The following is a 14,879-nucleotide window of genomic DNA, read 5'->3' on the forward strand; positions in this document are numbered from 1 at the left end:
ATAACACACTATTTTTAATTATCAACCACCCACCCATAAATATTTCTATATTTAGACACCAATTCGTGTATTATTATTTAACACTAACAGAGAAGTATTCAAAATATTATGTAGATTAGTTTTAAGCTGTTTATGCCATAAACTTATTAACACCTGCAGTGGCGGCTTGTCAGGGGTTTTGAGACGGTGACTCACCATAAAAAAAAATAGTAAAGCAATAAAAAAGTTTGAAGAAAATTATAGTATAATTTAATATTTTTGTCTATTTTAAAAATAATTATGATGGTTTTCGATATTAATATTGATTATTGATAATATTATAATATTTTTACATTAATAATGAGAAGACGGGTGTCATTCAATAATAATACAGGCAAAAAATATCGATAATAACAACTAATTACTAATTTATGCGATGCCAATGGCAGAAACTTTGAATGAGTCTAGTCTCAATGTACTGAACAACATCTATATAATCTACCCCGCCCTCCACCTTATTGTGCATATAAAATTTGTATAAGTACAAAATTGAGTTTCTCGAACGGCAAACTCCCGAATAAATTTAAATGTCTGGCTAATAATAATATTACAATATAATAATATAGTATATAATCTATGGATGTGGATCTATCATATTAATCTATCATCTATGGCAATCATCAATCTTCGCTATTCGTCGGAGACGATTGAAATAATTTTAAAGGAGAAAAAAATAGACGTAAAAATCGTTAAACCGTACTTTAATATATATAATATTTTACACGCATATGCCGTCCTGTTCAGCTTATTTTTATGAAATGTCTCAATATCTTCCATTCGAAACGCGGTAAAGACGGACGAGGAAAGGTGTTCCTGGGTCAGCGATGTGGTTACTGAACGTGTGAACATTAAATATGACACAACTAAGTTTCACAAAAAAAATCGATGTTTACGTGAGTTTGATTTTTTATACTTTTGGAGCTTTAATTTACTTTTTTAGACATAAAATAAATACATACTTATTACACTGGACAATCTGCTACCCACCGGATAACGCATATGTATGCATATTTTATTCCTAAACGCGCAATGCATAAAATACGTGAAACCGAAAATACATAATCGTCTTATTACCAGACCCATTTTATAGAATATTAATTGTATAAATAGCATTTTTCTTTTTTAACCGGCCGAGTACATTAACCAAATGTTAATGTTTGCATTTCTTATACATATTATAATTTTCAAAATATTTTGACTATACACTTATAGGATAAAATAACAAAACCATAATACCATAAATATATGCATTTATTGTATATATATATATATATATTAATATTGCAAATTATCGAGCATATTAATTAAAACTTATCGATACATTTTAAAATCAGTAAAAATAGTAAGAGTATGTATTATTCCTAAACAGGACGGTACTGAAACGGAAATGATATATGACTATATGTGTATAACGAGTTGAATGTGAATAACTGCTTGTATTTAGAAATTAATTTTATTGATTTTGTAAGTCCTTCTTTATTATATGTAATAGATTATAATTTATTAACTATTTAGTATGTAATATCAATTTAATGATTAAACTTTTAAATATTTTTAAAATTATTAATCATTTAGTTTAGTCAAACCGTATAAAACCGTTAATAACCGTTATAAAATTATAATTTAAAAAAAATTCAGGATAATATACAATTATTATGATGTTACGTATGAAACTAATTAGATACCAAAAGTTTTGTATACAAGACAGCTGAAATATAATAACAAATCCTTTAAAATCACAAAGAGTTCTATAAAAAAAAAAAAACATGATTATAATATTTATCATCCCTGTCAAACGACAATCGTCGTCATTTGTAGGAGACAATTAACAATTCTAATAATTTTATTGAATAGTCGTCAAACAACAGCCTTCAGTACATGACAAGTACTCTCATTTTCATAAAATATTTCAATAATTTCATTCCGAAGCGTAAAGAAGATAAATAAAGAAATAAACTAGCTGTTTCTTCGGTGACGGTGCACGTTTGAAGTTTAATATGGCACAGCTTGATTTCGCCGAAAATCGTCGAAGGATACTTACGTAGGTTAATTATCCTATAATTTTGGAGTAATAAAAAATTTACTTTTTATTCATAAAATAAATGTTTATTGACTTCTACAAGCTGTTACCTCGATGACAGACCTATATTTTATTTCCGATCGTCCAGTCCAATGAAGTGGTCGGCAACCGGCGGGTTATTGTATATACGATCCGTTTTAAATTCTAAAATACTGACATTTTTTTTTTATTATTATTTTATTATTTTAAAGTTCTAGACAATATTTTTTCCCATAATAAATAATTTTAGAATATAAAATTTTTATTTTTATCTGGCCCGCAAAATGTTTTTAATTTTTGAATGTGGCCTGAGAGTTCAAAAAGGTTACCGATCATGCATTAATGATAAAATTGCTAAGAATAAAATAAAGTCGTTATAAGTACACCTTAGATCCTGAATATGTAGCGAAAAATGTATAATGATTTTACAATTATGTAGTTTATTTTCTGTCTGCCATGAATTCTTGTAGCAAATATGATTTATTTGGTACTTTGGTTGGTAAATAGTAAAATAAAACAAACAATTTCAGATCTCGCCATAATATCGGAAAAACAAAAAAGCTAGAAATGTTATCATATTTATATGGTTTTATTTTTTGGTGAAAAATTTTACTAAAAAATTATCGAAATAATAAAATTATAATTAAAAAAAAAAATTCAGGATATACAATTATTATGATTTTACGTATGAAATTTATTAAATACCAAAAGTTTTGTATGCAAGGCAGCTGAGATATAAAAATAAATCCTATAATATCACAAAGAATTCTATAAAAAAAAACATATGATCTATCACCTTATTACAATATTTATCATCCGTGGCAATCGACAATCGTCGCCATTCGTAGAAGACTGTTAATAATTCTAATAGTTTTATTGAACAGTCTTTAAACAACAGCCTTTAGTGTATGACAAGTGCTCTCATTTTTATAGGGTATTTTAATAATTTCATTCTGAAGCGCAAAAAAGATGAATGAAGAAATAATAGCTAGCTGTTTCTTCGGCGGTGGTGCACGTTTGAACTGTAAATGTGATACAGCTCGATTTCGCCGAACAACGTCGAAGAATACTTACGTAAGTTAATTTTCCCATAATTATGGAATATTAAATTTATCTTTTATACTTAAAATAAATATTTATTGACGTGTACAAGCTGCTATACTTAGATGACAGACTTATATTTTATTTCCAATCGTCTAATGCAATGGCCGGCAACCAGTGAGCTATTGTCTACGGCCCGCTTTAAATTCTAAAACGATGAATTTTTTTTTATTTTAAAGTTCTAAACAATATTTTTTTGTATAGTAAAAAATTTAAGAACATTAATTTTTTTTTTTTGCCTGCAAACAGTTTTTAATTTGTCAATGTGGCCCGAGAGTCCAAAAAGGTTACAGACCACTGGCCCAATGTATAAAATAGCCAAGAATAAAATTAAGTCGTCAAGTATACCTTGAATCCTGGACATAGCAATGAATGTATATTGATTTGACGATTGTGTAGTTTCTTTTTTGTCATAAATTATTGTAGCAAATATGATCTATTTAATACTTTGGGTGGTTTATAATAAAATAAAATAAAAAATTTCGAATCTTGTCATAATATCGAAAACACAAAAAAACAAATGTATTATTACGTTATATACTTGTATAATATCGACAAATTTAATTTTAATTAAAAAATGCTAATTATAAAATGTTGAAAAATTTACCATTTATCTACATTATGATTTCTCTATAGATAAATTGTATAATTTTAAAAGCATTTTCATTATTTAAAACAATTAAATTTTTTTTTTTATTTAGCCGAAAAAAATTATAGATATGCAAATATGATTTAAAATTTAATACAAATTTCTTCATCAATCGTTCACTAATTTTCTGTAATAAAAAATGTATAGTCACGGTATGTTTTATAAATGTTTAAAATTAAAATTTTGATTGAATTCGGCTAAATCTATAAAATATTCAAATTAATTTTTTCATTAGATATTCATATAAATATTTTCTTTTTATATCTACAATTTAAAAATATTATAATGGAATTCTCATTAGTTTTTTTTAACCTAAAACAAAAAATAATATGTTTACTGAAAAGTCACATTATTTTGTATGACTATTTGAAGTTCAGTTCTATACCTATAACTTATTAAATGTTAATTATACACTCACTCTAAAATAAATATTTTTTCTCAAATAACTTTTATATTTTGTTATAGTTCAAAAGCAAATAATCTTAGATACTTAAAACATTAATTAAATTTTTATGAGAGTATTTCTTACACATAGTATCTTTTCAAAATATTTTGAAATTATGTATATTTACGATATTATATATTTTGTTATTATTTAAAATATTATTTGTAGGGACAGATAAGTTTTTGTACATGTTATATTATACACAATGACATACGTAGATTAATCTTAAGATATTATTTATTCAAATTATTTTACGAAAGGGTTGTACCTATTGACTCAAAAGTATATAACAAGAATATAATACCGTATAAATTATATTTATTATTTATACAATATTATAATAATGAAAAATGCAATGTTTTCGGAAAAAATGTAACTTGTCAAACTTTACACAAAAAAAAAAAAAAATAAATAAATAAATTACTTAGCACACACTAAATAATTTTTAATCATTTTCATTAGAATAAAATATTAATACTTTACAATATCTTTAAAGATTTGGTCTATAGTTTAGATGTTTCAATTTTACGTTAATATGCCAAACAGCTAAAATAGAAAAATAGATCGTATAATATCCCAAAGAGTTCTATAAAAAAAACCATAGATTTATAATATTATAATATTCGTCATCTATGGCATACGACAATCGACGACATTCGTCGAAGACGATTAACAATTTTATAATAGTCTTAATGAACAGCCGTTAAACAACAGTCTTCAGTACATGACAAGTACTCTCCTTTTCATTTCGTGCTGTTTATTTTCATAAAATATTTTTATACTCCCATGTAGAATCATGATGAAGATCGTACGAAGAAAATTTGGAGTTTCTTTGGCGGCGGTGCACCACTCCGTATACACTGTAGATTGGTACAACTCGGTTTCTCGGGAGAGTCGACGCTTAGGTAAGTTTTTTTTATTATTCTTTTTTGGGATTAAAATTATTTTTTAAACTTAAAATAAAATATATTAATTTATATGAACGATCCGCGCTAGTCAAACGATGTAGTTGATGTAGACGCATATTTTATTCTCTAGGGTCCAATGAAAAAACAGTACACAATGCCTACTTATTTTACTCATTAGTTATAGTAGACAAAAATTGTGAGAAATAATAACGATGTATTAATTGTATTATTCGCGATTATACTATATTAGAGTAGTAGTATAATAGTACACCTGGACGTGGGCGTAGCGAAAAATGTATAATGATTTTACAATTATGTAGTTTATTTTCTGTTTGTCATGAATTCTTGTAGCAAATATGGATCTATTTGGTATTTTGGTACTTTGGGCGGTAAATAGTAAAATAAAACAAAAAATTTCAGATCTTGCCATAATATCGGAAAAACAAAAAAACTGAAATAACTACGCTATATTTTTGTATAATGTCAACCCGGAGGACGATTGGCAGCATCAATAAGAAGCTCATCTGAATAACAATATAAATGTCGCAAGGCTGTGTTTGTTTAATACTATAATTTTTTAACATTAATACAGTATATTATGAATATTTACTTAAATTATTAAAATAATAATTATTATTATTATTATTATTATTATTATAATTATTATTATTTATTTAGTTAATTATTTTTTTTTTATTTAATTTTTATGGTTTTTTTTCAGATAATATACTGTATTACGGTTTTAGGTGTTCTTTTTATTTTAATAATACGTTGATAAATTACCAATTTTTTTTCTTATCACATAGCTATTTAGTCTTTGTGTATGTTTAAATTTATACTTTTTATAGTTATTGTGCTGTTTAACTTTCTTATAAAAGAGAGCGAGAAATTTAAAAGGTGGCCACCGAACAGAAAGTTAAACTGCAATATACTATAATCTTTTTAGTTCTTGTTTACATTTTTAACTGATAAATTATGAATATAAAATTTAAAATTAATTTAAATTCAAAAATAAAAGAACACCAACACAGATTTCTTAAACATTAAAATTTTTCTATAAGTTTAAATTACATTTAATCAGCATATTAGTTGAAGTTTTATAGGAACCAACGGATCATGGATTATCCACCGACGAAGAATTTGTCATTGAGCTGATGGGAAATCTGTCGACACTCGGCTTCGTTTCAACCCGGAGGAAGATTGGCAGCATCAATAAGAAGCACATCTTAATATCAACTGTCCAACTAATTTGTTTGTATTATATTACAATTTTTAGAACCGTAGTAGGTACAGTATACTATATATAAATATTTAATATTTATTAGTGAGGAAGAATTTGTCATAAAACTGATGGGAAATGTGTCGGTTGTATTTCAACACTGAGGACGTCTGGCAGCGGCAAAAAGAAATTCAACTGATAATCAACTGTCGAAAGGATTTGTTTGTATTATATTATAATTTTTAGAATCGTAATAGGTACAGTATACTATATATAATTATATAGTATTTATTAGTGAAGAAGAATTTGTCAGAAAGCTGATGGGAAATGTGTCGGCACTTGGCTTCGTTTCAACCCGGAGGAAGATTGGCAGCATCAATGAGAAGCTCATCTTAATATCAACTGTCGAAAGGACTTAGTACATAGACTTATTAAATTATTTTTAGTATATATTGTAGTTGTAATAATGTAGTATATACTATATAAGTAGTTAATTATTTTACACTTATTTAATAGCTCATCTCTCATCCACTCATCCAACATATTGACTATCGCCGGCCGGCAACACACATATCATACACATTATCCGTTTTTTGTAGCTTGTAGAATAGCGAAAATCGTAGTTTTATTCCTAGATTTCCTTATTGAAATAAATTATATAGTATTATTGGTATTATTAGTTGTATATTTTTTTTATTAATTGAATGCATTCATATGATCAGTGGTGTATTTAGGAATTTTAGGATAAGGGCAACACATATTTTGCCGCCTCAAAAAACTAAAAAACTTCTACTCCGCGCAATGGTGAAACTGTTAATACCATAGAATACCATGTTGTATAAATACTATAGTATTCTACGCCTCTATGGCACACATTTGCTGTGAAAAATATTAACGATTGACATCACTGCGCCAGTACTCATAAAGTACGAAATTAAATTCTTAAATTCTTAAAATCTAAATCTTTAAAAATTGGCCATTCTGGGCAACGGGACTTAAAGCCCCTTCCTAAATACGCTCCTGCATATGATGCGTTCTCGCTTACGATGTGGATTAGGCCTACTGGGGACACCACAATAAAAAAAACGCGCCTCGTGTAATACCTCATAAAGTTATTAAACAATACGGACAATGTTATTGTACGTCGTTTAATAATAAAGGTGGTGTGGAAAATTACCTAACACTGTTATTCTTATCTTATAGTTAAATAATTAAATAATTATTTATATCAAGAGACAAGAAATATTAACGTTTTATAAAGTATTACAATAAAATAGTTATGAAAAAAAAATATTCTTTGACTTGTTATAAAAAGACTCCAAGTAGTTATTATATTAGTTCTTATTTTACAAAGACACTAACAAAAGCGGGTCAAGTTTATTATTGCCAGAAATATTGTATGTATCTATTACATGCAATATAAAGTATAAAGTTGCTACTTTACTTAAAACATTGAAATTACACATATTTTTATTTACTAATTATTGTGTATTTTATTTTTATTTCATGTAAATTTGAAACTTTATATTTTACTAATTTACTGACACATTGATTACGTAGATATTTGTGTGTCTTATAATAAAATACAAATGTTTGTATGTGAATATGTCATTGTACACATTTTGATTTTATTAACCATAGGCTACAATTCCTCTAAAATCATTATGGTCTTAATCTTTTACGCTAACCAGTTTTCAATAAAAGTGATTTCTTATTTTCTTAAAATTCAAAAACGAATAGCCGTAAAATTTAAAATGTTTACTCAGTATTTATATTATAATTTTTTCTATAAATGATATAATTTTCAAATAATTGTAATTCATTTTGAGCTCTTTATAGATAATTATATTTGCATGCTTTATTAGTGTTTTTTAGTAGCAAAAATTGATAAATGGGTCAAAATCCTTGAAAATTGAATTAATTCTCTTCACTTCGTAACAGTTTACAATGACAACTGACAACCGTATTGTACTTTTAATTCACTGTATATTTTGCGTGAATTATTCAATAAATGTTAAGACTATTTTATCTATCTGTGATTATTTTGTTTAGATGATACATAGGAAAAACTACCATTAAAAATACATATAGTTCTTAACTAAAAGTTTTGAATTTTTACAATATTTATTTTATTCCGTATTCTTGTATAATTTGTATAGTTATGTTAAATACTATTGTATTCAAATTTTAAACATAACTAAATTAGCATCAGCCATACTGGAGCATTATAGCTTTGATTTAATTGTTAACAGGTATAACTAAATAACTGGTATCTGTTTATATTTGTTTGATTATTGTTATAATATGTTATTAATTTATTATTTTAAATTGTATCGTAGATAAATTTTCACTTATCTATCATTTATGTGTATAGATTAATGGTGTAGGGGGCAGATTCACTCTCCGTTTGCTTTTGAAAGATATTGGGCTCAACGCTCAAGCATTGTATTTAAAAAACATATTTATATCAAAAGCGCTAGTGATAATATTGTCATCGGCGAACTGTGCGTCAGATTTCAGTGTTTACTATCTTATATTCGATTTTCCAAATAATTGTTAAATAGTCAAATAGAAGTTGTATCCAAACTAACATTTGAACGAGTAGTTTTTAAGTTATTTAACCTTATGTAGTGTATTAAGAATAAGACCACCGTTCAGCCATGATAATACAGTAGAACGTCGATTATCCGCACCTCAAAATTGTTGTACAAATTTATTTTTAGTTTAATTTAATTTAGTTCTATCGTTAGCTATGTTCGTTTTGTCGTGTTTATATTATATGAAATGCGAGATTATTTTATTATCTACTATGGGCCTCTGTAATGTATCATATTATAGGTACGTTTTACGCACAGTAAATTAGTTTTTAACTTTATTTTTAATGCTTATTTGATTATCGGCACCCACTCGATCCCAATTAATGCGAATAATCGATGTTCTACTGTATATAGTTTTGGAAAATCCTGGAGTTATGCTAATTTAAAAAGTATGTTGATTAGGTAGTATAAATTCATCAATATTTTATACTTTGCAAAAACTGTTTTATTGTAATTACTACTTACTAGATTAAATATTACTTATATAGTTACCTCTATTTTTAAGTTTTTTAAAACCATTTTTCAGGATTATTATGTGGATGTAGTTTGATAAATATTTAAAAAAAAATAATTTGCTTAATTGTTCGCAATAAAAGGTTATTTCTCATTTAAAAAATAAGTCTATACCGTTACATGACATAGCTTAAACAATGTACAACTTCTGTATATTTGAATTTAAAAATATAGCCTTTAAGCAAAGTTAACTCTAAAATTTCAAAATCCAACATAAATTTAACATTAAAGGAATAAGTGACCGGACATACAATGCTTGTTAATAAGTATAGTCACCTTGTATACTATAGGTTTTAATGTACTTACCTATTATAATAAATAGGTATTTGAGCAAGTTATTTTAAAAATTATATATAAATTCTACATTAACATAATCGATAATTCATATATTGTGTATATTAAAATATAATGAAACGTTACTACTTATTTAAAACATCGAATCTAATATCATAATTAATGGAATTCGAGATTTTACTAATGCCATGTAACTTACTTATACTTCATAATATTTCATAGTATTTTTAAAATTTAAATTGTTATTTAAGTATTTTTTTAGAAAAGTTTTTAAAATTATCGCCGATATCTGGGTATCTAAATGACGTGGGAGATTATAGTTAATATAAAAATGGAATCTAAAATGTTTTTGAGGTTCTAAATGTCAAAAGGGATTCAGTTGACGTATGTGGATCTACTTGTCGCGGGATCTAGGTGGTACGTAACCCTTTTTACTGTGTTACCACCAGCTGTCCTGAGCACAACTACCCCATGGTTTAAAGATAATTATTATCTTACTTAATAGCCATGACAAAATAAATATAAATGTTTTGTCATACTAATAACTATGTTAGTAGTTTTTGATTTAAGATGTGCCTATTGTACCTTTAATAATACAATTAATGTAACGAATAGCTATGAATAAATAATTAACATAATAAATAATAATTAACAAGTACATTTTTATTTATAATTAACTATAGAAATTATGAATATGGCAGATAGTAATAATAATATTATATTATTCGATATGGCTAAAAATGAAATGTTTGATATCAATGATAATTTGAAAATTTTAAGACGAAAACTGCAAGGATCATATACGATTGCCATGTAAGTCTGAAATATTAAATTAAATAAAGTTGTATATCTCAATATATTTTTAAAACAATTTATAGAAATAAACACGAGATCACTGTGGATGTCTTAAATGGTGTACAGTTAGTTGTATTTGGAGGTCCACGTGCCATGTTTTCAGAAGCAGAATTTAATTGCCTTCATAAATATATTGATCTTGGAGGATCTGTATTAGTTATGTTTTCTGAAGGTGGTGAAAAAGAATTACATACCAATATAAATTATTTATTAGAAGAATTCGGTATTATGGTTAATAGTGGTAAGAATATTTTTAGTTTTAAGAAAAGTAGAAATTTACTCTATTGTATAATAAGAGTTGAATGTACTTTGTCCTTAAGTAGGTTACTATAATCGTTGTGTTAAATTTGAGTTCATTGATATATTATTGCACACAAAACGATTCTGATAGTTTGTTTCTATCAGCCTATAACACTGATTACATTTTATCATACACGATGTTTATATTACTATTATAATAATTTATTTTATTATTAGTAATACATTATAAGCCAAAATAGGCAAAAGCCTAAAATTAATCTAAATATTTTGAAAATACCATCATTAATAGATAAATGTTCTAAATAATATGATCTTTGTTAAAATGTCAGCTCCTCTCTAACATTTTTGAATTATAATTAAGTAACTAACATTGTTATTTTTAGTTTAAATATCTATTTTCATCAACATTTTAACTTAACATATCTATAAAAAAATTACGCTTTAATATTTTTTTTTAGATTTTTAGGTTTCAATAAGATCTACTTATAAAGAATCTTATATTAAATTGTGGAGCCTTAGCTATACAAATACAATTTGATTGTTTTAATAACTTTTATGAATTATATAAAAATTTGAACTTAAAATATTTCAAACAAATTTATTCTGTTCTTTAATTGATCTTATAACTTAGTATCTTACATCCTTACAATAAATAACTATTTTATTTTATTTTTAGACTATGTATTACGCACACATTATTATTTATATTTCCATCCTAAAGAATGTCTGGTTAAGGATGGTGTTGTTAATGAAGCAGTAGCTAAATATTTGGACCGAGAAAATGAAAACACATCGAAGTAAGCTAACAATTAATTTATGTGTGTGTATATTTATATTCAATGAAGTATAAGTTTTTCCGTCATAATTTTGAACGATTATTTATGGATAATCTTTTACTGTATACAAAAAATAATCTTAAATTTTAATCCTCAATATTCTGATAATTGATAGAAAAAAATTATCTGAATTTGAATTATATATTTTTTTTAATAACATTTTAACACCATAGATACTAATTGGATCAAGTATAATAATAATTATATATAATACTTAAATATTTTAATATTTACAAATATTAAATTGTATATACAATACAATTCTGTAAGATATAATATTAAAGATTTAAAGTTAATACAACAGAATTGATTTAATTTAGTTCAATCTATTTTGTGAACTGAAAAAGAAAACAACTCAGTCTTGGATTTAATGAAAAAGCTCCGCCTCTTTGATATATTTCGACAGTAGGGTCTCAGGCTAGTTTTCTGGTAATGATCATTAAAATAACTGGAATGCTCACCACCCACAGTTTAATTTCTGAATACATATACAATTTATTTGCTAATTAATCAAAATATTTCATAGTTAAATAATGAATTAACTATAAAACAGCATATATAATAATTATTTATTATTTGTATTATTTGGCAGGTACCAATATAAAACAATTCTACATTAGCATCATATTTTAAACAATAATAGATACTCCTTATGTATTCGCTATCTATATTTAACATGCTCGCTCAGGTAATACTGAGTGGTCAGCGTTCCAGTTATCCTTGGGTTTAATGGTAAGGATATACCATTATCAATTCTAAATTCTGGTCTCCGTAGTAGTGTATTCTCTTGTGAGTTAATTGTGTTAACACGTTCACGGCCAGGGCATAATTTGAAAAGTTAGTTAAAAAAACAACATAAAATGCTACAATGAATATTACTTATATCGCTATCTAGTAGTCAGATTTAAAAACCAAATACAACTTTAGAGTCATAGAGAAGTGTTTAAAATAACCATAGTATCATAACTTTTGTTAGAATAAACCAGGTTCCAATAATTCTGTATATAAAACAATGGACCTCATATCAACTATACTTGACATGGGTTTATGTAAAGAAAACCCTATGTCAACTATGGTTGACACATGGCCATGAACGTGTTAAACTTTCTTGTAATATAAGTTTATTACTATCCATTTATACTTATCCAATAAAGTATTGGACTTAACATTACTTCATAAATTCTAAATGAAATTATTTGAATGGAATTTATTTATAATTTTTAAATTTAATTAACCAGTCTATAATATATTTATATTTTATTTACTTATTGGTGAAAGATGGTTTAGCAATTGTTTTTAACCTTTTATATTTATCAACTAATAACTGACAAAAAAAATTGATTTAATTTTCTTCTTTTGTCTTTAATTTTTTTCTAGGCTTTTCATAATAATAATAAATAACAAATAATTTTCAGATGTATAAGTTTTGTGTTTCCCTATGGTGCTAGCTTAAATGTTGCAAAGCCAGCTGCTCCTATACTGACTAGTGGTTCTGTTGCTTATCCTCTTAATAGACCACTCTGTGCTTTTTATTCTGCTTCAAAGTATTCCAACAAAGGTACCATAATTAGATATTGAATAATACACAAATTGCATTATATTGTGTTTATTAAATTCACCCTTTGCACATTTTCATAATAATCTTGTAGCTACTTTGATTGTTTTTAATAATTATCTCAGTAAAATTAAATTATTATTTATTAATATATTATTTTAGCCAAAAAAGGGAAATTAGCAGTCATTGGTTCTGGTCATTTGTTAACAGACAAATATATTAATTGGGAAGAAAATGATAAAATCCGTGAGATTTTGTTTGATTTCTTGATCACGAATAATATAACCTTAAATGAAATTGATGCTAATGATCCTGAGGTATGTAACGAGCTATAATACTTATATCTGTATAATTTGTAGTAATTAACATAATATGGTACCCCATAGAAGAATTACTTGCATAAAAAAAAAGTGTTCCTCTAAATCTTCTCTAAACTATTCTACTCATAATGAGTTCTATTTCAGTTAAACTTAATTTTTTTAAGTATTGCGACATAACAAGTATAGTATCTCTAATTTAGTTTTGATTATTATTAACAATCAATTTGAAATAATTTAAAATAAAACATGTGCCATCAATTCATTTAAGTATTATATTAGTATGCCATTTAATAATAGCCAATAAGATATAAAAAATTATTTTTAAGGAAACAAGAAAGCATACTAATTTGAAATTTTCTGGAATTTTAGACTTTTTTTGTTATAAATTAAGCATAGTATGAAAAGAAACTTTTAATGACTACAAGATAAGGGCTATCTATATACATTTTCTACTGATCTTAGTGATCATACTAAATACATATAATATATTCACAACACTTGGTTTTTCACACTACATATTATATTTTACTAAATATAGGTGAAGACTTACAGTTAAGATAAAACATTTGATTTTCTACTAATATAATACATATTGTTCTTCTTGTTCAAGACTTCAGATTATAAAATGGTACCAGATATTGGAATGTTATCATCTCGTGTTCGCACTTGTCTACAGCTTCAAGAAAGTTTGAACAATACAAGTCATTTTTTATTTTCGGCTGACAACATAAATTCTCTTATAGACACTAAATTATGTTCCTTAAATACCTCAATATTACCAGATACAGTTGAAGCGTATAAAACATTAAGTGTACCCCACAATCAGTTACAACTCATTCCTCCTACGTTCAATGACACTTTACCTGTCTTACAATTTGCTGTAAGTATTATATTTTAAATGTGAAAGTTTATTATTTTTAATTTTTAATTATGTAAATACTATTTATTTCTTAGGTATATCCACCTCCTTTTCAAGAATTATCATCTCCATTTTTAGAATTATTCGACCTTGATAGTATATTTGGTTCTGAAAAATCGTCATTGGCAAATTTGGCTAAGAGTTGCTTAGAAGCTCAATCTAGTGAGAAAACAATTGAAGATAACATTAATCAATTTATTATTGATGTCAATGACAATTTAGAAATAATTGATCATAGTAATGACTGTAAAGAAATAATACAAACAGTATTTTCATTAATAAATAATTTTAAAAAATAATAATTTTAAT

General features: G+C 25.7%; 1 protein-coding gene across 1 annotated transcript; it reads left to right on the top strand.

Annotated features, from left to right (window-relative positions):
• The first annotated feature begins 10,400 nt into the window (after positions 1-10,400).
• Positions 10,401-14,871, top strand: LOC113561196 (intraflagellar transport protein 52 homolog). Its single transcript, XM_026967486.1, has 7 exons — positions 10,401-10,637; positions 10,703-10,920; positions 11,617-11,737; positions 13,192-13,334; positions 13,494-13,648; positions 14,262-14,531; positions 14,606-14,871. The coding sequence occupies exons 1-7, from the start codon at positions 10,513-10,515 to the stop codon at positions 14,867-14,869; spliced, it is 1,296 nt and encodes a 431-aa protein (XP_026823287.1). The 5' UTR covers positions 10,401-10,512; the 3' UTR covers positions 14,870-14,871.
• Positions 14,872-14,879: the final 8 nt, after the last annotated feature.

This window comes from Rhopalosiphum maidis, chromosome 1 (assembly GCF_003676215.2).
Source record: "Rhopalosiphum maidis isolate BTI-1 chromosome 1, ASM367621v3, whole genome shotgun sequence".
NCBI lineage: Eukaryota > Metazoa > Arthropoda > Insecta > Hemiptera > Aphididae > Rhopalosiphum > Rhopalosiphum maidis.

Bases quoted from the DNA above. Each gene is read 5' to 3' on its own strand.
- LOC113561196 (XM_026967486.1), top strand. From the start codon at position 10,513: ATGAATATGGCAGATAGTAATAATAATATTATATTATTCGATATGGCT. The intron at 10,638-10,702 runs GTAAGTCTGAAA...AACAATTTATAG, and splicing joins GGATCATATACGATTGCCAT to AAATAAACACGAGATCACTG. The intron at 13,335-13,493 runs GTACCATAATTA...ATATTATTTTAG, and splicing joins TTCAAAGTATTCCAACAAAG to CCAAAAAAGGGAAATTAGCA.